Source organism: Ovis canadensis, chromosome 2 (assembly GCF_042477335.2).
Source record: "Ovis canadensis isolate MfBH-ARS-UI-01 breed Bighorn chromosome 2, ARS-UI_OviCan_v2, whole genome shotgun sequence".
Classification (NCBI taxonomy): Eukaryota; Metazoa; Chordata; class Mammalia; order Artiodactyla; family Bovidae; genus Ovis; species Ovis canadensis.
Window position 1 is genome coordinate 73,819,099 of NC_091246.1, and position 25,912 is coordinate 73,845,010.

The window sequence follows — 25,912 nt, forward strand, 5'->3', positions numbered from 1 at the left end:
AGTAATTTTGTAGTAGTGTCTTAGGGGCTTTCTATGTATAGTATCATGGCATCTGCAAATAGTGAAGTCTTACTTTTCCTTTTCCAGTTTGGATTCCCTTTACTTCTTTTTCTTCTTTAATTGCTGTGCTGAGGACTTACAAGACTGTGTTGAATAAAAGTAGTAAAAGTGGACATCCTTGTCTTGTTCCTGATCTTAGAGGAAATGCTTTCAGCTTTTCACTGTTCAGTATGATGTTAGCTATAGGTTTGTCATATATGGCCTTTATTATGTTGTATGTTCCCTCTGTCCCACTTCTGGGAGAGTTTTTGTTATGAATGCATGTTGAATTTTGTCAAAAGATTTTTCTGCATTTATTGAGATGATCATACGGTTTTTATTATTCAGTTTGTTGATGTGATGATTCATACTGATTGATCTGTGGATATTGAAAAATCCTTGCATCCCTGGGATAAATCCCACTTGGTCATGGTGTATGATCCTTTTAATGTATTGTTAGATTTGAACTGCTACTATTTTGTTGAGGATTTTTGCATCTATGTACATCAGTGATATTAGCCAGTAGTTTTCTAGTGATATTTGTTTTTTGTTGGTATTGGGATGATGGTGGCCTCATAGAATGAGTGTGGGAGTGTTTTACTCTGCAGTTTTTGAAATAGTTTCAGAAGTAAAAGTAACTCTTTTCTAGGTGTTTGATAGAATACACTTGTGAAGCCATCTGGTCCTGGACATTTGTTAGTTTGGCGTTTTTAAATCACGGTTTCAGTTTCATTGCTTGTGATTAGTCTATTCGTATTTTCTAGTTTTTCCTACCTCAGTTTCAGGAGTTGTACTTTTCTAAGAATTAGTCCATTTCTTCCAAATAATCCATTTTATTGACAGATAGTTGCTTGTAGCAGTCTCTTACGATTCTTTGTACTTCTGTGATATGTGTAGTAACTTCTTCTTTTTCATTTGCAATTTTATTGATTTGAGCCCTCTCCTTTTTCTTGATGAATTAGCTAGAGGTGTATCAGTTTTGTTTATCTTTTCAAGTAGCCTACTTTTAGTTACATTAGTCTTTTCTGTTTTTCATTTCTGTTTCATTTATTTCTCTGATCTTTATGATGTCTTTTCTTCTAATAACTTTGGATTTTGTTTTTTAGTTGCTTTCAGTGTAAGATCAGCTCATTTATTTGAATTTTTTCTTGTTTCTTGAGGTAAGGTTATATTGCTGTAAACTTCCATCATAGAACTCCTTTGCTGCATCCCTAGGGTTTTGAATTATCATGCTTTTTTTTTTTTCATTTGTCTTTAGACATTTAAAATTTTCCTTTTTGATTTATTCAGTGATTCATTGGCTGCTTAGTAGCATATTGTTTAGCCTCCACATGTTTGCATGTTTTTTTGTATTTTTGTTGGTTTTTTTTTAAACAGTTTTTCTTACAGTTGATTTGTAAATTGATAATGTGGTTGGAAAAGATGCTTGATATGGTTTTAATGTTCTTAAGTTTACTGAGGCTCTCTTTGTGGGCCAGTGTGTGGTCAGTCCTGGAGAATGTTCCAGGTGCACTTGAGAAGAATATGTATTCTGTTGCTTTGGGGTGGAATACTATAAATATCAATTAAGTCCATGTGCTTTAAGGTGTTATGACATGTGTTTCCATATTGATTTTCTATCTGGGTGATCTGTCCATTGATGAAAGTGAAGTGTTAAACTTCTCCCTTTTTATCTTTTGTTATTGTTGATTTCTCCTTGTATGGCTGTGAGTATTTGTCTTATTTATTGAGGTGCTCCTATGTTGGGTACATATATATTGACAATTGTTTTGTCTTCTTTTTGGATTTATCCCTTAATCATCATGTAGTGTTCTTCTTTGTCTCCCATGACAGTCTTTGTTTTAAAATCTGTTTTATCTGAGTATTGCTACTCCAGTTTTCTTTTGATTTCCATTTGCATGAATACCTTTTTTCATCCCCTCACTTTAAGTCTGTATTGTTTCTAGATCTGAAGTGGGTCTCTTGTAGACAGCATATATATGAGCCTATTTTTTTTGTGTCCATTCAGCCAGTCTATGTCTTTTGTTTGGAGGATTTAATCTGTTAATGTTAAAGGTAATTATCGATATGTGTTTCTTACTGCCATTTCATTAATTGTTTTGGATTTTTCTTTGTAGGTGTTTTTTCTTCCCCCCTTCTTTTGTTCTCTTGAGACTTGATGGCTAACTTTAGTGTTTTGTTTGGATTCTTTTTTCTTTTATGTGTGTGTATCTATTGTAGATTTTTGGTTTGTGGTTATCATGAGGTTTTGTAATGGCAGTCTGTATATAAACAAGATTGTTTTAGGTTGCTGATCTTTTAATATCAAATGCATTTCCAATATTCTGTATTTGTGCTCTCCTCACAATTTCTGGTTTTGATATTATATTTCTGTGTGGATGATTTCCTGCCTTTACTGTATATTTGCCTTTACCAGTGAGCTTTTCCATTTGTAATTTTGTTGCTAGTTGTGGCCTTTCTTTTCTACTTTGAGAAGTTCCCTGATGATTTTTGCTGAAATGCACCTTGTAATCATAATAAGATCAACAAGAGCTGGTCCTGTCATAGCATTAACTCTGGAAGGGGAAATGTCTGTGGAGGCTCACCTCAGTCCTGGGTGGGTCTTTAGGTACTTCTGGTTCGTAGCAACATTATTGATAAGCTGAAACTGACACACAAGTTAGTATATTTATCTCTCTTTTAAAGTGAGGAAATTAACCAAATGACTCTTTTTCTTTGACTTGATCTGACAATTCCTTTTGGAGTTTTTGAGGTAGAGTTGTCAGGGTCCTACTGTTTAATACTGACAATTCTGGCCAATCCAGAGATAGTTCAGACATTTATTCAGCCAAGGCAATACCCTTGGTGCCATCTAATAGTGAATCATACCCAGTGGGTATGAAGTAATGTCTCATGTTTGTTTTTCGTAAATATTTTATTGATATATAATTCAATTCCATGCATTTAGAGTCATATGTTTCACCCTTAAAAATGTACAGTTCAGTATTTTGTATTATCCTCACAGAGGTGTCCAGCCATCACTACCCTCAAGAGCCCCTGTGCTTATTAGATATCACTTCCTAACTCTCTATTCTAACCCAGTTTCTTAGACAACCACCAGTCTAGTTTCTGTCTTAGTAAATTTACCTTTTTTTCTCAGTAAATTTGAATCATACAGTATTTGGTCTTTTGTTACTGACTTCTTAAGCTCATGTAATGTTTATAAGGTTCATTCATGATGTATCACTTCAGTTCTAAGCTTTTGTTTATCTTAGAATGTCTTAATTTCTACTTCATCTTTAAAGAACTATTTTGTCAGATATAAAATTCTCATTTGACTTTTTTCTCTTTGAGCTCTTTAATTATATCATCCGATTTCTTCATGACCATATTGGTTCCTGATGAGAAATTGCTATGAGTCTTACTGAGAATGCCTAATTGAGGATTCCTTGTATGTAATGAGTCATTTCTCTCTTGCTGTTTTTGATGTTCTCTTTATATTCGTCTTTTGGTGGTTTGATTTTTAATGTGTCTTGGTGTGCATCAATTTGCATTTATCATCGTGCAATTCATTCAGCTTCTTGGATTTGTGTGGTTCATGGTTTTCATCAAATTTGGGGAGTTTGGGGCCATTATTTTTCAAATATTCTTTCCTTTTCTCCACTCTCTCTTCAGATCTCTGCAACTGTCATAATGTAATGTTGGCAGGTTTGAATGTGTCCCACAGGTGTATTAGTTTTGTCCGTCTTTTTTCTTTTCTTCCCCTGCTCTTCAGACTAGATAATCTAATTGACTTATCTTTAAGTTAGCTGATTATTTTACCTAAGCCTGTTTTTGAAACAGTCTAGTGGATTTTTCATTTCAGGTGTTGTACTTCTTTGTTCCAGATTTTCACTTTTTATACTGTTCCGCTTTGTTTACGCATCTTTCTCCTGGTTCCTTTAGTTTTTTGTCCATGGCTTCCTTTAGCTCTTCGAGCACATTGAAGGCAGCAAATTAAAATTATTTAATAGTTTTGATTGATTAAATCACTTTATGACTTAATCAATCATTAAGATTGACTATTAACTCTAGAGCCACGGACCAGAGTTTCACATTGGGAATACCAGCTGCCATCTCTAAGCCCTTCCTGAGCAGAGAGCAGAGTGGAAGTGCTGCCAGTTTTTCCCACCATTTTAAAGTTGTCTTTTTCCTGACTCAGGAATGCTTGGTTGTTGCATATCTTTGACTGTTTTCCAGAGTTCTCATGAAGTTGCTTTCGACGGTTTTTACTGTTTTCTGTTGTCGATTTTGTATAGGAATACGCCATTTTCACTGATGTCACTCTGCCTTTACTTCTGTAATCATGGTTTATTCTAGTTCTTCAAACGTATTTATAACGACTGCTTTGAAATTTTTGTTAAATCTTACACCTGGGTCTTCTTATAGGCATTGTCTGTTAGCTTCCTGTTTTCTTGCCCAAGGATTACACTTTCCTGTTTCTTTGCATATCTCATAATCCTTTTGTTAAAAACTGGACATTTTAGGTAATATAGCACATCCGGATTCTGATTCCCTTGGGGGATTTTAAAATTATCTTTCTGTTACTGATTTTTAAAAAATTATTTTTCTATGTTCATAGTGCATACTCTATATAATTTCAATCCTCTGAAACTTTTTGAGACTTTCATTGTTACTTAGGTTATCTACTCTCTTGTTTAATGTTTCACATGCATTTGAAAATAGTGTATAGTCTGACTAGCTAGGTGTAGTGTTCTCTAAATGTAAACTAAATTTGGTTAATTTTAAATTTTATATCCTTTGTTTATTTATTTTGTCTTCTCACAATTTCTGAGAAATTTTGAATGTATGTTTCTCCTTCTGGTTCTGTGTTTTGTTGCTTCATGTATTCTATTGAGCCTTGAAATTAGTGGGGCTTCCCTGGTGGCTCAGACAGTAAATAAAGCCTTTGTTCTGCAATGCAGGAGACCGGGTTTTGATCCCTGAGTTGGAAAGATGCCCTGGAGAATGGCTACCCACTCCAACATTCTCACGTGGACAATTCCTTGGACCAGGGAGCCTTGTAGGATACAGTCCATGGGTCGCAAAGAGTCAGACAAGACTTTGTGACTGTCACTTTCAGTTTATTAGTGAAACAAACATTTAATATTATTATGTCTTCCTGTTGAGATGGCCCTCTTATTACTGTGAAGTATTCCTTTTTATCTCAACTAATCTTTCTTTTTTAAAAAAAGTTTACTTAGTTTAATGCTAATGTTGACTCATCAGGGTTTTTTTTTTGCCATATGTTTTCATGGTGTATAATTTTCCTACTTTTTAGCATCAACCTATCTATATCCTTTTGTTTAAATTAGTGTTAGTCACTCAATCATGCTCGACTCTTTGCAACCCTATAGACTATAGCACACCAGACTCCTCTGTCCATGGGATTCTCTGGGCAAGAATTCTGGAGTGGGTTACCATTTCCTCCTCCAGGGGATCATCCCAACCCAGGGATCGAACCCGGGTTGTTAAAGTAGGTCCCTTGTAAATAACACAGTTTTCTTTTTAATAATCCAGACTAATATAATATGTATTTTATTGGCTTATTTACATTTATGTATAATAGAATTACTGATGTGTTTGTGTTTATAACCTTGTTTTGTATTTTATGTATCTTGAGGTTTCCTTCTTTTCTGCCTTTTTTAGGTTGATCAAGTGTTTTTCTTTCTTTCTTTCTTTCTTTCTTTCTTTCTTTCTTTCTTTTTACTTCATCTCTTCTGTTGGATTTTTTTTTTTTTGAACTAGTTTTTGTATTTTTCTATTGGCAGCTACCCTAGATATTATAGTGTACATTTTTTTGGCTTATTACAGTCTTAAGCTAGCATGTTATTTTTCAAACAATTCGAGAATTTTATAACAATTTAACTGTGTTTACTTCTTTTCACATTTGGTGTTACTGATCCGTTTTACTTTTGTATACATCACAAACACACAGGTATACAAATTATTATTAATTTAAATGGTTATTGTTCTTTTACTCTTTCTAGTTCATTTGTCACACATTTCCATGCTTTCATCTGTCATCATTTTCCTTCACCATAAAGAACTCCTTTTAGTGTTTCTTGTACTGCAGATCTGTTGGTGACAGATTTCTTCAACTGTTGTTTATCTTTACTTCACTGAACCTCTTGATACAATTTTTACCTTTGCTCAAGAAAATCAGAGCCAGACAAAAGTTAATGTGATAAAGATGTACTTTTTAAAGCAATAGTACGGAAAGCTACTCCAGTGTAGAAGTGGGCTTAATTCTGAATATAGTCTGAAAAAGTGGAAATTTATAGCCAAGCAACAAGTAGGATGGGGACACTGGGGAATCACAAATTACTGGAGGAGACATCACACCTGGAGGGGATTCTTGCTGAGCAGACCATGGTGATTCAGACACCAGCTGGGGGATTAAAGGAGTGCAGAATTTGATTAGATATGTCAAAGGTGGCAAAATCTTGCTAAATGGATTTAAGCAGGATTCCTGGATTCTTGAAGGAAATAAACTTTTAGGGTTACTTAGGGGAGGGTTCAGAGAAGCCTGACTAAAAGTTGGTCTAGGAAAGAATCTTTGTCAGCACTATACTTTTGTGTTTTCTTGTGGTCTTTACTATCATGCATTTAATTTCTTGTTTTGTAATTCTCTAATGGCTTCTCTGGGTCATCTATGATGAGATCCTTAAACTAAGGCAATGTTTTCATTTTTGTATTTTCCATACCCATCTTGTGCATATTATAGAATAGAGACTTGATATTAGTGGAATGACTGTTCTTGGTCTAAAATGATATGGAATCGAATCACAGTTTTGGTAGTGGCTTAGAAAAGAAGAAACATTTTGAATTTATTTTTTTTATTAAATAAAAATAAGAATAATTTGAACTTAGTGTGTAGGGAAAGAAAAGGAGTTAAAAGTGACTTTGAGGTTTCTTTGAATCTATTCAGTGTAATGTATATCTCAGACACAGTGTCACTGCCTTTTCTTTCTTCCTGCTGCTGCTAATTCGCTTCAGTCGTGTCTGACTCTGTGCAACCCCATAGACGGCAGCCCACCAGGCTCCTGCATCCCTGGGATTCTCCAGGCAAGAACACTGGAGTGGGTTCCCATTTCCTTCTCCAATGCATGAAAGTGAAAAGGGAAAGTGAAGTCGCTCAGTTATGTCCGACTCCTAGCGACCCCATGGACTGCAGCCTATCAGGCTTCTCTCTCCATGGGATTTTCCAGGCAAGAGTACTGGAGTGGGGTGCCATCGCCTTCTCCGTTCTTTCTTCCTAGAACAGTGCCATTAACATGAACTAGTTAGAAAAAATGTGAATTAAGTATTAATATATAATTGCCATTTTGGAATAAGATGGTGTGACTAAACATGACGTAAGCACTGTCTTTTGCTTTTGTTTGCCGTGTGACCTAACCATTTTCCTTTAGGGGTGTATCCCCTTGTTCTGACCCTTTTGTGCCAATTTATATGGACACATTTGTTTTCCTATTTTGATACATATAATTGAGGTTTGGAGTCTTACTTCTATTAAGAAATCATTATTCAACATTTTAAAACATCCTGATGTTTCATCAGTATGAGTTCACTTTTTTAATCACACTATTGTTTGAAAATCATGACATTATCTTGTTCAGATAAATATCCCTATCATCATATGCTAAGAATATTGGTTCCATATGCAGTTTTATTTGCATGATTACATTTAAACTAAATGACACTTTTTTGCTAAAGTTTTTTCCTGGTATTCTTTTTTTCCAAGGTAATCTCAAATCAGGTCTTTTACGTTCCCTTCCTGGGTAATTTCATCTCCTACTGTGTTTCTTTTTTTTTTTTTTGTAATTGGATTATAATTGCTTTACAGTGTTGTATTAGTTTCTGCTATACAACAAAGTGAATCAGCTGTGTAGGACTGAGATATATACACTTCCACTGTGTCTCATATATGTACCTGAAACGCTGGCAATGTGACTTATTTTGTGGAGAGAGGTAAGGTAGTGCCTTGTACCTTCTAGATAGAAGAAATGTCAAGTTTAAAGCATTTTTTCAGTGCAGAATTAGACTAGATCCAAATAGTACTCAGATAAAATGATTACTTCTCAAATTATTTGAGTAGTATTCTTTCCTATCATCTTATGATTATTTTAAAGTTTAGAGACGAACAACCCATTATTCTCTCGTTTCAAAGTGGCATACGTGGTGGACTCTTACTTTGTATTCACTAGTGGCTTGGATCTGTTTTCCCCTTTCCCTTTCTTTTTAACAAGAGGCTTGCTGTTTTTATTTAATGAATTCTTTAAGAAAGAAGAAGTTTATTCTCCTTTTTATCTTCCTTTTACTTTAGTTATCTTCCTTTTACTTTAGTCTCATCCTGGTAACGAAGACCATAATCTTTGGTGAACCCTCCAGATTTTCTCCATAGTCGTGTAACCCTTTGTGCTTAGTTGCTCATTCATGTCTGACTCTTTGCTACCCCATGAACTATAGCCCACCAGGCTCCTCTGACCATTATATTCTCCAGCAAGAAGACTGGAGTGGGTAGCTATTCTCCTCTCCAGAGGATCTTCCTGACCCAGGGATTGAATCTGGGTCTCCTGCATTGCAGATTCTTTACTGTCTGAGCCACCAGGGAAGCTCCCATATAATCATACAGGGATGCACAACCCCTCTCCGTGTCATACAGAGTCATTAGGATTTTGAGATCATTATTTTATAGCATGGAATCATATTATACACTCTTATGTGCTTCTTGCTTTTTTCATGAAAACATACATTGTGAAAAATCTGTTCAAACCAGTTGCCTTTGTACTAACTCATTCTTTTTATTAAATTTCATAAAGGTCCATGGAATGGATTATACCACCTCAGTTTTCTCATATTTTCTACTCTTGAATTTACATTTTATTTCTTTTTAATTTCTTACTACTATACTACATTTTTAGGAGTACCCAGGAGAGATTGCTGGCTTAGAAACACATTTTAAATTTTTATTGACATTGATTTCTCATAACTGTGTAGGTACTACTTTCTCAGAAGTTGTGCTAGTTTACGTTTCTAGCAATTATGTAGTGTAGTTCCCTTTTCACTACAGTTCAATTAGCACTAGATGCTATCCCTCTTAGGTGAATGGGGATAAAGGGATATTACTTAATTTAAATTTACATTTTCTTCAACACTAATATTTCCATTCTTTCTTCTGCTTTTTAGTCTTGTGGATTTGCTCCACTGTGAATAACTTATTTCCATTTGTTTTCCATTTTCACTTTTAATATTTTTGTTTTGCCTTTTGAATCTTGATTTTTATTATAACATTTCAAGTAATTCTTTGTGTAGAAAGATAAAATACATATCAGTGTGCTTACTACTTGTCAAATTTATCATTTTGTCATTTAACTACCGACTTTTTTCTAATATGTTATCATGATGTTTAAAGTGTCACTTAGTTGTGTTTGACTGTTTGTGATCCCATAAACTGTAACCTACCAGGCTCCTCTGTCCATGAAATTCTCCAGGCTAGAATACTGGAGTGGGTTGCTATTTCCTTTTCTAGGGGGTCTTCCTGACCCAGAGATCAAACTTGGGTCTCCTGCATTGCAGGCAGATTCTTTACTCTCTGAGCCACCATCCTGATGAGTTATGTTAATAGATTTTCTTAATTTAGCCATCTCTCCAATCTTCAAATAAATGAACTTTGTCATATATTTTTAAAGAAACATTGCTTGATTTTGTTTGCAAATGTTTAATTTAGGATTTTTGAATTTATTTTGGTAAGTGAGATTTATCATTTTATAATGTCTTTGGTTTTGATATCATGGTCAAATTGAATTAAAAAATGTATCAGTTTTCTTGTTCTCTTTTTTCTTAGTATTTGTTTCTGATTTAATTGAAATGTGAATAGAAAACATGGTATGTATGACCAGTCTCTAGCATTTTTGGAGACTTGTTTTTAGCCTCCACATGATTGGTATGTACTTGTGTGGATTCTCTCTGTGTTTGGAAATAATACACATTATTTAATTTTGTGGTTTAAGTGTTCTATATGATTTTTTAAGTTCACTGGCCTTTAGCCTTTTGTTAATGTACCTTCTAAAATATTTTTGAAAAAAAAATCACATATCTTTGCATTTTAAGTTGATGTTTAAAAGTTTTCATTGTAAGTTTAAATAGTTCAGAGAATATAATAACAAGTATATTGTGTAAAACTTGATATTTAAAAATAAAACTGTTTCATTGTTCTTTTTAAAAGCACCTGGTGACTCAAGTATTTTAGTTATTTGGTATCCTCATTATTATTTAAAACAATATTGTTGGGTTAATGCAGTATTATTGGGTCAACTTTACTGTACAAAATAACTAACAAAAGTAGATAAACTGTTTTTTATAATGTATTTGAAAGAATCCTAGCAGTCAAATGTTACAATACAGGGGGAAAATATATTTAATTAAGAACTTACTTGTAAGTGGTGTTGAAGCAGAAGATTTTGACTGCTGCTACATTTTGCACAGATCTTAAGAGTTATTACTTCAGCCCCACTGCAGATTATAGATGTTATTGTAAATGTACTTTAATGTCTGTAATAATTTGTTTCTGTTTCTTTCTTAGGAATCACACCTGTATATCATAGTATGTTTGCTTTAATGAGTGAAACAGAAAGGATCTGGTATCCACCCAACCATGTCTTCCATATAGATGAATCAACCAGGCAAAACGTACTCTACAGAATCAGGTACTTTCTCCAGTAAAGTAGTCACTTTTAACTTAATGGTAAAAGGCAAAGTGGGAGAAATTATCAACCATAACTTTTTAATTGCAAGGTCTTTAGTGTCGAAGACCAGAACCAGTTAGCATCTAATCTTCATTTGGGCTTCCCAGGTGGTGCTAGTGGAAAAGAACCACCTGCCAATGCAGGAGATATAAGAGACATGGGTTTGATCCCTTGGTTGGGAAAATCTCCTGGAGGAGGGTGTGGCAACCCACTCCAGTATTGCTGCAGTCCATAGGGTGGTAGAGTCTGACACTACTAAAGTGACTTAGCATGCACACACACACTTCTTTTAAGATTCTCTTTCCCCACTAGATAAAGTGTTCATACATGCTCTTTTACTAGGATGCTCTGAGAATAAAGCTGTTTTTGGTAGGATGCTACTTTTCCACTTAAGATTATAATTAAAATTTGAAAGGATAAGAATGACCTTTACTTGAAAAATCCTAAATGTTTGGAATACTGGTAATTTCTCAGAAAACTTGATGTTTTATATAATAATCTGTGATCTCACATCCATTCTTTCTAAAAACCTTTTTCAGCTGAAGTGAAGGAAGGATAAGATTTTGCCAGTGATTATTTACAACCTCAAATTACAAATTGTTTAATAATTTCTGGTAATATGTAATACCAAGTTGCAGAAATCCAGAGGTATTTTATGATTTAAAAGGATGAAACAGAAAGAAGTCCAGTCTGTTCTTCCTTCTGAAACAGATTAGTTCCATACATAGTTGCATAGTAGAACATGACCGTGGACTCATTCATGATTATAAAAAGGAGAGAAAACCTTAGTAAACTAAAAGTCAGGGGAGACATTCATACCATGATTAAAGGATATCTGCAAAAACATGTGGCAGATAATATTCTTAAATGATAAAATATTAGCATCATTCTCGTCTAAAGTCAGGAATAAGATAAAAAGCAAAGATAACATGTATACAGTTATCTACTTCTACATAGGATTTTGGTGGAGTTCCTAACCAATACAGTAAAACAGGAACAATATTTCATAATTGAGAACAAAGAAGGAAAAAGTCATTATTTGGAAATCATGTGATTATTAACAAAAAAACTATGAGCAAATCTACAGGCATCAGTAATAACCATTCAGCAGAAGGCCATATTTATTGGATCAGTATGTTAAGGTAGCCATTTCCATACACCATAAACAAACAGAAAAGAGGTCACTTAAAATAAAGACTAATAAAAGCAAAAAACATAAGGTACTTAGAATTAAACCTATTCAAATTTATTAAGACTTTCACGCAGGTTTTAAGACTTTTAAAACTTGTGTTATTTAAAGAAGCAGAGTAATATGCAACATATGTTTCACAGAATATCAGTATCTTATAAAGAATATTTTCTTTATCAATTTCTATAATTCCTTTCTGTAATCAGCAAGTAGTGTATCTTTTTATTTTAAAATGTCTGTAGAGCAGTAATCTGCAGTCTTTTTCTATAAGAAGTCAGATAGTAAATATTTTAGGCATTGTGAGGAGTAGTTTGCTGATGTCTTCTAAAGAATTAAAAAATGTTTCCCTTATCAAATTTATGACTTCCTCCTACTTTTAAACTAAGGGGGCACATATGCACTGCTACCTATAATCACAAGTACTAAGGATAATGTAACCAGAAACTGCCCCAAAGAGATTTTATATAATTTTTAAAAATTGTGCCTGTCTGTGGTTTAGAGGCTCTTCTTCATTTCCTTTATTACATATTTATGGGTTATTTCAGAATCAACATAAAAGAGCAACAATTATAAAACCGTGTTGGAGAACTTATAATGTATAAAGATGTGATTTATATGACAAATATAGAACAAAGAGAATGAAAGAGAGTTTTTGTATTATATTAAAATTAAGTTGATATTAGTAAGAACTAGATTAAGTTACAGTGTCTTTTGTAATTCTCCGAGAGACTCATATGCCAAAACTCAAAAATATATAGTAAAAGATAAAATAAGAGACTTAATGTATTAATAATACACTAGAAAATTAATATATTAATAATATACTAGAAAATATCTATAGCAATAATGAAACAAATGAACAAAAAGACAAAAAAATACAAAAAATTGTAGTAGAAGCAAGATGACAGACATAATGCTTTATTAATAGTAATAGCCTTAAGTGTAAATGAATTAAACTCTCAAAAAGCAGAAACTGAAGAACTAAATTTTTAAAAAATATATAGATTACATCCTGTCTATAAGAGGAACACTTTGCACTCAAAAACACAAATAACTTGAAAGTAAAGGATTGAAGAAGATATACCAGGCATTGAGTAACCAAAAGAGAGCTGAGAAGCTATATTATCAAGCAAAGTTGATTATAAGATATACGTTGTTGGTAGAGGTCAGGGAGGGACATTTCATAATGATCAATGAGTTTATCCATTAGGAAGCATAATATTTGCTTGTAATTACTATAAGTTGGATCCAACTACAGAGCTCCAAAATAAATTAAGCAACAATGAAAAAATTAAAAGGAAAACTGGACAGTTCAACAATAATAGTTGGAGCCTTCAATGCCTCGCTTTCAGTAATGGACAGAACAACCAGAGTGAAGATCCGCGCGGAAATAGACGACTTGAATAACACTATAAACTAGCTAGACATACAAACATAGAACACTGTACCTAACGACAGGACAATACATATTCTTTCCAAGTGCATAGGGAATATTCTTCAGGTTAGATCATATGTTAGTCCATCAAATGAATCTCAGTAAATTTGCTAATATTGAAATCATACAAAGTATGTTCTCTGACCACTGTGGAAGTAAATTAGAAATCATTAACAGAAGGAAAATTGTACAGTTCACAAATATGTGGTAATTGACAACACTATTCTAAATAAATAATGGGTCAAAGAAGAAATCACAAGGGAAAATAGAAAATATTTTGATATAACTGGAAATGAAAACGGATCATATGAAAACAGGGTGAGTGAGTGAAGTCACTCAGTCGTGTCCAACTCCTTGCGACCCCATGGACTGTAGCCTACCACACTCCTCCATCCATGGAATTTTCCAGGAGTGAGTTGCCATTTCCTTCTCCAGAGGATCTTTCCAACCCAGGGATTGAACCTGGGTCTCCCACATTGTAGGCAGACACTTTACCGTCTGAGGCTTAGGGTATGCAGCTAAAAACCATGCTTTAAAGTAAATTCATAGTTATTGAAACTATATAAAAAAAGTTCTCAAATCAATAACATTCCATTTTAACAAAGTAGAAAAAGAAGAGTAAATTAAACTGAAAGCAAGTTAAAGGAAGGAAATAAAGATCAGAGTAGAGATAAATGAAATAGAGGATAGAAAAACAAGAGAAAACGAGGAAACCAAAAGTTGTTTGGTTCCTTGGAAAGATCAACAGTATCGGTAAAGCTTTAACTAGATAAAGAGAGAAGCTTAAATCAGGAATAAGAGAGGTAACATTACTGTGACTTTACAAAAATAAAAAGGATTATAAGAAACAGCTGTATGCCAACAAACTGCATAACCAAGATGAAATAGAGAAATGCTTAGAAAGACACAAACTATGGAACTGACAAAGAAATAGAATATGTGAATTGACCTTAACAAGTAAAGAAATAGAATTCAATTAGTAATTAAAAAACAAAACAAAAAACTTTGCACAAGGAGAGCCCAGATCCAAGTGGCTTTACTGGTGAATTCTATTAAACTTTTAAGGATATGTTGATACTTTGTTGTTGTTCAGTTGGTAAATCTTGTCCAACTTTGTGACCTCATAGACTGTAGCTTGCCAGGCTTCTCTGCCCTCCTCTATTTCCCAGAGATGGCTCAGGTTCATGTCCATTGAGTCAGTGATGCTATCTAACCATCTTATCCCCTGCTCTCCATTTCTCCTTTTGCCTTCAATCTTTCCCCAAATCAGGGTCTTTTCCAGTGAGTCGGCTTTTCACATCACATGGCCAAAGTATTAAGCTTCAGCTTCAGCAGCATTCCTTCCAGTGAATATTTGGGGTTGATTTCCTTTAGGATTTACTGGTTTGATCTTCTTGCAGTCCAGGGGACTCTCAAGAGTCTTCTCCAGCACCACAATTCAAAAGCATCAGTTCTTCTGTACCCAGCCTTCTTTATGGTCTGCCTCTCATATCCTTACATGACTACTGGAAAAACCATAGCTTTGACATGCAGACCTTTGTTGGCAAAGTGATGTCTTTGCTTTTTAATATGCTCTCTAGGTTTGCCATAGCTTTCATTTCAAGGAGCAAGCGTCTTTTAATTTCATGGCAGCGGTCATCGTTTGCAGTGATTTTGGAGCCCAAGAAAATAAAATTTGTCACTGTTTATACTTTTTCTTCTTGTATTTGCCATAAAGTGATGGGACCGGGTGCCATGACCTTAGTATTTTGAATGTTGAGTTTCAAGTCAGGTTTTTCACTCTCTTCTTTCACCTTCATCAAGAGGCTCTTTACTTCCTCTTCACTTTCTGCCATTAGAGTGGTATTATCTGCATATCTGAGATTATTGATATTTCTCCCAGCAATCTTGATTCCGGCTGTGATTCAGCCAGCCCAGCATTTCACATAATGTACTCTGCATAGAAGTTTAAAAAGCAGGGTGACAATATACAGCCTTGTAATACTCCTTTTCTGGTTTTGAACCAGTCACTTGTTCCATGTCCAGATCTGACTGTTGCTTCTTGACCCACAGACAGAATTCTCGGGAGCCAGATAAGATGGTCTGCTAATGCTTTCTGTTTAAGCACTTTCCACAGTTGTGATCCACACAGTCAAAGGCTTTAGCATAGTTAGTGCAGCAGAAGTAGATGCTTTGCTGAAACTCCCTTGCTTTCTTGATAGTCCAGCGAATGTTGGCAGTTTGATCTCTGGTTCCTCTGCCTTTTCTAAACCCAACTTGTACAGCTGGAAACTCTCGGCTCACGTACCCCTAAAACCTGGGTTGAAGGATTTTGAGCATAATCTTGCTAGCATGTGAAATGAATGGAATTGTATGATAGTTGGAACTTTCTTTGGCATTGCCCTTCTTTGTCATTAGAATGAAAACTGAACTTTTCCAGTCCTGTGGACATGGCCAAGTTTTCCAAATTTGTTGACATGTTTAGTATAGCACTTTAATAGCATCATCTTTTAGGATTTTAAATAGCTTAGCTGGAATTTTGTCACCTCCACTAGCTTTGTTCGTAGTAATGCTTCCTAAGGCCCACTTGACTTCCCACTCCAGGATGTCTAGCTCTAAGTGAGTGACCACACCATCATGGTTTTCTGGCTCATTAAGACCTTTGTTGTATAGTTCTTCTGTGTATTCTTGCCATTTCTTCTTAATCTCTTCTGCTTCTGTTAGGTCCTTATTGTTTCTGTTGTATATTGTGCCCATCCTCACATGAAATGTTCCCTTTATGGTTTTGGTCACTGCCTCCTATACAGTGTCAGGAACCTCCGCCTGTAGTTCTTCACATACTCTACCAGATGTGCTCCCTTGAATCTGTCCGTCTCCTCCACTGTATAGTCATAACAGATGTGATTTAGGTCATACGTGAATGGCCTAGTGATTTTCCCTACTTTTTAAATTTAAGCCTAAGTTTTACAGTAAGAAGTTCATGATCTGATCCGCAGTCAGTGCCAGGTCTTTTTTTTTTTTAACTGACTGTATAGAGCTTCTCCATCTTTAATTGATCACTCCAGTTTCGATAGTGACACTCTGGTGATGTCCATGTGTAGAGTCATCACTTGGGTTGTTGAAAGAGGGTGTTTGCTAATGATCACTGTGTTCTCTTGACAAAACTATGGTAGCCTTTGCCCTGCTTCATTTTGTACTATAAGGCCAAACTTGCCTGTTATTTCAGGTATCTCTTGACTTCCTACTTTTGCATTCCAGTCTCCTGTGATGAAAAGGACATCTTTTTTGTGTGTTAGTTCTAGAAGGTGTTGTAGGTCTTCATAGAAATGATCAGTTTCCACATCAGTGGTTAGGACATACACTTGGATTATAGTGATGTTGAATGGGTTGCTTTGGAAACAAACAAAGATCATGCTGTTGTTTTGAAGATTGCACCCAGGTACTACATTTTGGACTCTTGTTGATTATGAGCACTACTTCATTTCTTCTAAGGAATTCTTTCCAGCAATAGATATAATGGTCATCTGAGTTAAATTCACCCATGACTGTCTGTTTTAATTCATTGATTTTGACTCCTAAGATGTACTTGTTCAGTCTTGCCATCTGCTGTTTTATTATGTCTCATTCACTTTGATTCATGAACCTAACATTCCAGATTCATATGCAGTGTTGTTCTTTACAGCATTGGACTTTACTTTCACCACGAGACACATCCACAGCTGTGTGCCATTTCCTGTATGGCCCAGCTACTTCATTCTTACTGGAGCTAATAGTAATTGCCCTCTACTCTTTCCAAGTAATATACTGGCATCTCCTGATCTGGGTAGGGGTTGGCTCATATTCTGTTGGTATATATTTTTGCTTTCTCATACTGTCCATGGGGCTTTCCAGGCAAGAATACTTGAGTAGGTTGCCATTACCTTTTTCAGAACCATGATTTGTCAGAACTCTCCACTCTGACCCCTCCTTCTTGAGTTGCCATGCATGCCATGGCTCACAGCTTCGTTGAGTTATGCATGTCCCCTCCCTGTGACAAGACTGTGATCCATGAAGGGAATGTTGATACTGAAAGAAGTGAAAGTGTTAGTCGTTCAGTCATGTCCAACTCTTTGCCCCCCATGGATTGTAGCCTGCCAGGCTCCTCTGTCCATGGGGTTCCCCAGGCAGGAATACTGGAGTGGGTTGTCATTTCCTTCTCCAGGGGATCTTTCCTGACCCAGGGATCAAACCTAGGTCTCCTGCATTGCAGTCACATTCTTTACCATCTGAGCCACCAGGGAAACCCTTATTAGTTATTCCCAAAAAGTGAAAAGGAGGAAACACTTCCCAGCTCGTTCCGTAAGTTCACCATTACCCTGATACCAAATCCCGACAAAGAAGTCCAAAAAATAAGAAAGCCACAGACCAATGTCCTTTATAAACATACGTGTAAAAATCATCAAGAAAATACTAGCAAACCAAATCCACCTATATATAAAAAGGATTAAATATTGACCAGGTAGAGATTATCCTAGCATATTCCTTTAACATCTCAAAATCAGTATAATGTACCATATTAGAATAAAGAGCCAAAGCATATGATCATCTTAATAAACATAGAAGAAAACTTTTGACAGAATCCAATATTCTATTTTAATCAAAATACCAAACACAACAGGAATGGACTGGAACTTCCTCAGTATGATAAAGGATCTGTGAAAAACTCCAGAGCTAATCTAATACTTGATAGTGAAAAGCTTAATGCTTTCTTCCGAAGATCAAAAACAACACAAGAATATCTTCTCTCAGCACTTCTGTTGAACACTGTAGAATAGATTCTAGACAGGGAAATATGTCAAGGGACAGAAATACAGGGCATCTATATTGGAAAAGAAGAGATAAAACTCTCTATTCCCAGATATTAGGATCTAGTATATGCAAAATCCTAAGAAATTAATCAACTATTAGAACTAATAAATGAGCTCAGCCTAGTTGTAAGATAGAAATTCAAAGTGATGTATTTCTGTATGCTAGGAATTAGAGAAGGCAATGGCAACCCACTCCAGTACTCTTGCCTGGAAAATCCCATGGACAGAGGAGCCTGGTAGGCTGCAGTCCATGGGGTCGCGAAGAGTCGGACATGACTGAGCGTCTTCACTTTCACTTTCATGCATTGGAGAAGGAAATGGGAACCCACTCCAGTGTTCTTGCCTGGAGAATCCCAGGGACGGGGGAGCCTGGTCAGACACGACTAAAGCAACTTAGTAGCAGCATGCTAGGAATTATAGTACAAATGTGAAATTAATAAAATTCCATTTACAATAGCATAAAAGAATACTTTGATTTAAACCTAACAAAAGAATTACAGAATTTGTGTACTGAGAAATATAAAATATCATTGAAAGAAATTCGAGAAAACTGTCTCATGTTTGTGTATAGGAAGATTTCATATGGCGATATTCCCATCATTAAGCTTTATTTTCAGTGTGATCTCCACTGAAAATTATTATAAATCTTTATTATTTATTATTATTATTTATTTATTATTATTATAATAAATCTTTATTCCCGAAATTGACAGATAATCATAAAATTTGTGAAAAATCAGAGTCTTGAGAAAGAGCAAAGTAGGAAGATTCACATTTCTTATTTCAAAACTTAGTCCACAATCATAGTTATTAAGACTGTGGCACTGACTTTAGGTTAGATATATACATTAATGGAATAAATTGAAAGTCCAAAAATAATCTCTCACATTATGGCTGTAGACTTTAGGCAAGGGTGCCGTGACAATTCATGGGGAAAGAATAGTCTTCAACAAATGATGCTTTGACAACTGAATATCCACATGTAGAGTAACAAACTTAGACCACCAACTCACACCATTGACCAAAAAGTAACTTAAAATGGATCACAGACCTTAATTTAGTGGCTAAAACTATAAAATCCTTAGGAGAAAACATAGGACTGTATCTTTGTGTACTTAAAGTAGGCAGTATTTCAATATGGCACCAAAAGCTTAAGTAACAACAACAACAACAAAATAGGTTAGTTGGGATTCATCAAAGTATGTTTGTGCATCAAAGGATACTGACAAGAATGTGAAAAGACAAGCCACAGAATGGAAGAAAATGTTTGTAAATCATGTATCTGACAGATACCTTATATCTATAATATATAAAGAACTCTAACAGCTCAATATAATGACAAATAACCCAGTTAAAATAAATGGGCAAAGTTTTGAATAGCCCTTTCTCTAAAGAAAACATTCAAAGGATCAATAAGCATGTGAAAAGATACTCAACATCATTATTTATTAGAGAAATGTAAATCAGAACCACAATGGGATATCATTTACCCACTAGAATGGCAAGCATTAAAAAGATGGACAGTGATTATCAGTTTTTCAAATTAACTCTTATTAAGTGGGACACGGGGTACCAGATGATGAGCCACATTTCAACAATAAACTGCAAAAGGAATTGAAGCAGAAAAGTTTATTCCTCACTGGTCCTTGAGGACATACCAGCATGCCTTAGGGTGTCACATGGAAAAGTTAAGGCACACTGCAGATAGTCAGCCCTGGAGTACATGCCTTTATTAGGGTTTGTGGGTGAGTGCTTTGGGGTTCCTGGACTAAGGCTAGATTCATTTCAAAAGAGCTGGATTTTGGTAAGCCATATGGGCGTCCACTGAAGAGGCATATAGGGATGGGCATGGAGAGGCAGGGATGACTGTGGATCACAAAGGCTGTTGGGGAAGTCGTATCAGGAACTTGTAATTGCTTGTGACTGCAGATTTCTGTCTGGAGCATGCATTTGTGTGGGGATTAATGTCAGTTTAAAGTCCGTATGGGACTCTTGAGCAAACAAAATGAATGCTGAGTCGGCAGTACCACAGAAAAATTCAGCTTAAATTCTTCCACCCAAGTGTTGGCAAGGGTGTGACCTATTGGGGCACTCATACATTTTTGTTAGAAGTATAAAATAATCCAAATGCTTTGAAAGAGAGTTTTCCTATTCCTTAAAAAGATAAACATAAAATTTCATAGGATTCAGCAGTGCTACCCAGGTATATATGCAAGAGAAATGAAAATATACATCCTCAGGAAAAAAAAAGAACTTGTATATGATTATTAATAGCAACATTATTCACAACAGCAAAAAGGTGGAAACAAACCAAATGTCCATAAAGTGATGAATGGTTAATCGAAATGTGATACATCCATACAATGAAAATCTAACTGGGCAATAAAAAGAAATGAAGTACTGACATATGCTATAAATATGGGTGATCCTTGAAAACATTATGCTAAGTGAAAGAAGGTAGAAAAATCCACATTATATGATTCCATTTATATAAAATGTCTAGAATAGATAAATTTATAGAGACAGAGTAATAGTAACTTAGGGCTGGGGAGTAGATATGGGTGGCTTGGGTGTGACTGCCAGTGAGAATGGGATTTCTTTTATGGAAGATAAATATGTTCTAAGGTTTTAGTGATATTTGTACAATGCTTTGAATATACTAAAAACATTTAACTTTTAAAGAAGTATGTCTCAATAGAGCTGTGAAAGCAGTATAGAAGTTTTCTTGTTTCTTTGAAGGACAAGTTTGTCACATCCATTTTTTAAAAAAATTGAAGTGTAGTTGATTTACAATGTTGTGCTAGTTTTGGTGTTCAGCAAAGTGATTCAAGTTACACATATTTATGTATATTGTTTTTCATATTCTTTTCCATTATGGCTTATTACAGGATATTGAATATCCCTGTGCTATACAGTAGGACCTTGTTTATCCATTCTATATGTAATAGTTCGTATCTGCTAACTGCAAACTCTCGAGCCAACCTTCCCCTACTCCCTACCCCTTTGGCAACCACAAGACTGTTATCTATGTCTGTGAGTCTGTTTCTATTTCATAGATAAGTTCATTTGTGTCATGTTTTAGAGTCCACATATAAGTGACATCATACGGTATTTGTCTTTCTCTTTCTTTATGGCTTTGCTTAATAAGATAATCTCCGGGTACATCCATGTAGCTGCCAGTGGTATTATTTCATTCTTTTTAATGTAATCGCCATTTCTTAAAAGAAGCAGCAGTTGTTTCCAGTGGTATTATTTCATTCTTTTTAATGTAATCTCCATTTTTAAAAAGAAGACAATTGTTTTCACACCAAATTTAACATTTTCACATTCTTCCACTGATATTGCTAGAATTACATTAAAATTTTTTTGTTAATGTTTTATTTCTACATTCCTCTATTTTCTGTTATTGCGTCTATGTTCTGTGCATTGAAGAAGGCAGATTATGAATTTTAAACTTATGTTTCTTATATTTTCTGCCTATATTATTACTGTGGTTTTACCCGTATTTTCTTTTATCCTCATTTTATATTTAACACTCTTAGTTGTGTTTTCTGATTATGGGATAATACCTTTTGGTAGACTGGAACTGGTTATATATACACAGTATATCTGTTTTAGAACTGTTTGGAGGCTGACTGAGTATTTTAACTGTCTCGTAGATTTTACTTTCCTTACTGGTATTGTAATGGCAGCAACAGAACCTATCGACATGGAATAGCTCGAGGCGCTGAAGCTCCTCTTCTTGATGACTTTGTCATGTCTTACCTTTTTGCTCAGGTATGATTATATTATCTTCATTGTACATGTGTTAAATTATAAATATCTTGCTGTATAGTATATTTCTTAATCTGGAAATTATTTGCATATGGGAAAATTGATGCTCTGTATGCATAGCAGGTGCAGAGAGGTAACAAAATTGAGTCTTTCATCACTAATGTTTAATCCCTTAGCTTTCGGATGTATGTGCATGTGTGCCAAGTCGTATCCGACTCTTTGCTGCGACCCAGTGGACTGTAGCCTGCCAGGCTCCTTTGTCAATGGGATTTCCTAGGCAAAAATAATGGAGGGGGCGGCCATTTCCTACTCCAGGGGATCTTCCTGACCCAGGGATCAAACTGGCATCTCTTGTGTCTCCTGCATTGGCAAGCAGATTCTTTACCACTGATGCCACCTAGGAAGCCCATGGCTTATGGATAATAGATGCTAATTTATAAAGATTCCTAGAGTTGGCCCTTTGAATTTTCTTTTTTATTTTAGTGCTTTAAATGATTTTAAGAATTTACAAAGTTTAGACTGAGTTTTACAGCATGATTCATGTAGACCTAAGTGGCCATAATATAGGACAGTGAAATTTCTTTAGGGGGATTTTAAAGAAATTCCTAAACAGTTTCAGACTTTTATTAGTGGGTAGCGAAATGTGAAGAAAGTCAGTAACTGCATAAAAAGTGAACTATCAATGTACAGTAGTATGTGTAGTCCCTCACAGGAGGGGAGCTAGTTGTTGATACTTAGCCTAAAAACTGTGTTCCAGTTACTTGTTTATTAATACTGTATGATTTTTGTGGTATTTTAGAACATTTTAAAATGCTTTCTTGTTTATAACCTTGATTTAAACAGTAATTGAAATGTTTTGGCATTAAATTACTTTTGAGTCTATGTGCTGCAAGAATGAGGAGTAGTTAGTAAAGAAAGAAATTAGTGCTTTTATGTAAAGATATGCTCTTGATATTCCCAAGGTATCCAGTCAAGTTCTAAATCAGATTTGCTAATATCATGGGAAGTAATCTCACAGATCCTCATAGCTCACATTTCTAAGATGTGTAGTAGATATAGTTGTTTATGAGCAACAGATTAAAGAATATTTCTTTTTTGCTGTATAGAGCAACTGACATTTTTTTGTGTGAAGGGATATAATATACTTAATAAAGTTTATTATTTCAGCCATTTTTTAGTGATCAAAGCAGTGCTTTAATTCAGGGAATTCATATTGTGCAGCCTTTGCCTCCATCCATCTCCAGAACATTTTTCATCTTCCCAAATTGAAACTTTTTACCCATTAAAAAGTACCTCTTTGTTTCCTTCTCCCGACCTCTGGCAGCCACCTTTCTACTCTGTCTTTATTCATTTGTTTATTCCAGGTGAGCTCAGTTAAGTGGAACTATACAGCATTTGCTTTTTTGTGACAGGCTCATTTCTCTTATCATAGTATCTTCAAGACTCATCTGTGTTTGGAATGTGTCAGACTTTCCTTCCTTTTGAGGCTGAGTAATATTCTGTTGTATATACCACATTTTGTTTGCTCATGTCTCTGGAGAGTTGCTTTGCTTCTACTTTTTGGTACTTATGAGCAATACTGTAATGAACATGAATGTACAGATATCTCTGAGACCTTACTTTTAATTCTTTTGGATATATATCCAGAAGTGAGACTACTAGATCATATGGTAATTCTATTTTTAATGTTTTTAGGAACTACTATACTGTTTTCCATAGCGGCTGCACCGTTTTTACCTTACTGCCAGTGGCACACAAGTGTTCCTCACCAACACTTTTTGATAATGGCCATTCTGATAGGTGTAAAGTGACATTCATGTTGTGGTTTTGATTTGCATTTCTTTAATGATTAATTATGTAGAGCGTTTTTATAAGCTTATTGGCCTCTTGTATATTTTCTTTGGGGAAATTTCTCTTCAAGTCCTTTGCCCATTTCTTTAATCAGGTTATTTAGGGGGTTTTTTTGTTGTTGTTGTCTGGTTCTGGCTACTAACCCCTTATTAGATATATGATTTGCAGTGATTTTCTCCCATTCTGTGAAGTGCCTTTTCACTATTGACTATGTCCTGTGATGCACGAACATTTTAAATTTTGATGTAGTGCAATTTATCTATTTTTTCCTTCTGTTATCTATACTTTTAGTGTCAAATGCAAGAAATCATTGCCAAATCTATCATTGTAAAGCTTTCCCTCTTTATTTTTTATAAATATTTTATGGTTTTAGCTCTTATATTTAGATCTTTGATCTGTTTTCAGGGTTTTTTTTTTAAAATTGTAGTTAATTTACAGTGTGCTAATTTCTGCTGTACAGCAAAGTGATTCATATATCCATATATACACTCTTTCATAGCTCCCCAGATGGTACTAGTGGTAAAGAACCCACCTGCTTTACCATGTAGGAGACACAAGAGATGCAGGTTTGACTCCTGGGTTGGGAAGATCCCCTGGAGAAGGGCACAGCAACCCACTCCAGTATTCTTGCCTGGAGAATCCCATGGATGGGGGAACCTGGTGAGCTACTCCATAGGGTCATAAAGCGTCGGACACAACTGAAAAGACCTAGCATGCACACACGCACTTTTCATATTCTTTTCAACTATAGATTATCATAGGATATTGAATATAGTTCCCTGTGCTATACAGTAGAACCTTGTTATTTATCCATTCTCTAGTTTACATCTGCTAACCTGAAATTCCCAGTCCGTTCCCCCACCCCGTGGCAATCACATGTCTGTTCTGCATGCCCAAGTCTGTTTCTGTTCCATAGATAAGTTCATATTTTAGATTCCACTTATAAGGGATATCACATGGTATTTGTCTTTCTCTTTCTGACTTACTTCACTTCTGTGATAATCTCTAGATCTATCCATGTTGCTGCAAATGGCGTTGTTTCACTCCTTTTTATGGCTGAGTAGTATTCCATTGTATATATGTACCATACCTTCTTTATCCATTCATCTGTCAGGGGAGATTTAGGTTGTCTCTATGTCTTGACTCTTGTAAATAGGTTGCTGTGAACATTGGGGTACCTTTATCTTTCTGAATTACAGTTTTTTTCAGATATATGCCCAGGGGTGAGATTGCTGAATCATATGGTAACTCTGTTTTTAGTTTTTTTTGAGGAACCTCCATACTGTTTTCCATAGTAGCAGTACCAACTTACATTCCCTTCGACAGTGTAGGAGGGCCCCCTTTTCTCCATACTCTCTAGCATTTGTTATTTGTTATTACGTTTTAATGATAGCCATTCTCACCAATGTGAAGTGAGATCTCAGTGTATTTTTGTTTTGCATTGTTCCTTTGTCCATGGAGTTATCCAGGCGAGAATACTGGAGTGGGTAGCCATTCCCTTCTCCAGGAAGTCTTCCCAACCAAGGGATCAAACCTGAGTCTCCTGCATTGCAGGCGGATTCTTTACCATCTGAGCCACTAGGGAAGCCCAACAATGAGTGATGTGGAGTGTCTGTTCATGTGCCTGTTGCCCATCTGTATGTCTTCTTTGGGAAATGTCTAGCTCTTCTGCTCATTTTTCAATTGGTTTATTTGTTGTTTTGTTATTGAATTGTACGAGCTATGTGTATATTTTGGAAATTAAGCCTGTTAGTTGCATCATTTGCAGGTATTTTCTCCCATTATATAGGTTGTCTTTTTGTTTTGTTTACATTTTGCTTTACTATGTAAATGCTTGTAAGTTTGATTAGGTCCCATTTATTTATTTTTACTTTTTTACTTCTATTGCCTTGACAGACTGACCATAGGTAGGATTTATGTCAGAATGTTTTGCTTATGTTTTCTTCTAGGAGTTTTATGGTGTCATGTCTTATATTGAAGTTTTTAAACCATTTTGAGTTTATATTTGTGTATGGTATGAGCATGTGTTCTA

General features: G+C 35.2%; 2 protein-coding genes across 3 annotated transcripts in view; one reads left to right on the forward strand and one right to left on the reverse strand.

Moving 5' to 3' along the window:
* The window catches only part of AK3 (adenylate kinase 3), a 467,912-nt gene that overhangs the window by 334,265 nt on the left and 107,735 nt on the right, over positions 1–25,912 (reverse strand). The window lies entirely within an intron of this gene.
* The window catches only part of JAK2 (Janus kinase 2), a 117,172-nt gene that overhangs the window by 37,867 nt on the left and 53,393 nt on the right, over positions 1–25,912 (forward strand). For both annotated transcript variants that reach the window (XM_069576481.1, XM_069576482.1), the window contains exons 4-5: positions 10,643–10,766; positions 21,915–22,032. In XM_069576481.1, the coding sequence (XP_069432582.1) occupies positions 10,643–10,766; positions 21,915–22,032 (242 nt within the window). The remainder of the gene's footprint in view (positions 1–10,642; positions 10,767–21,914; positions 22,033–25,912) is intronic.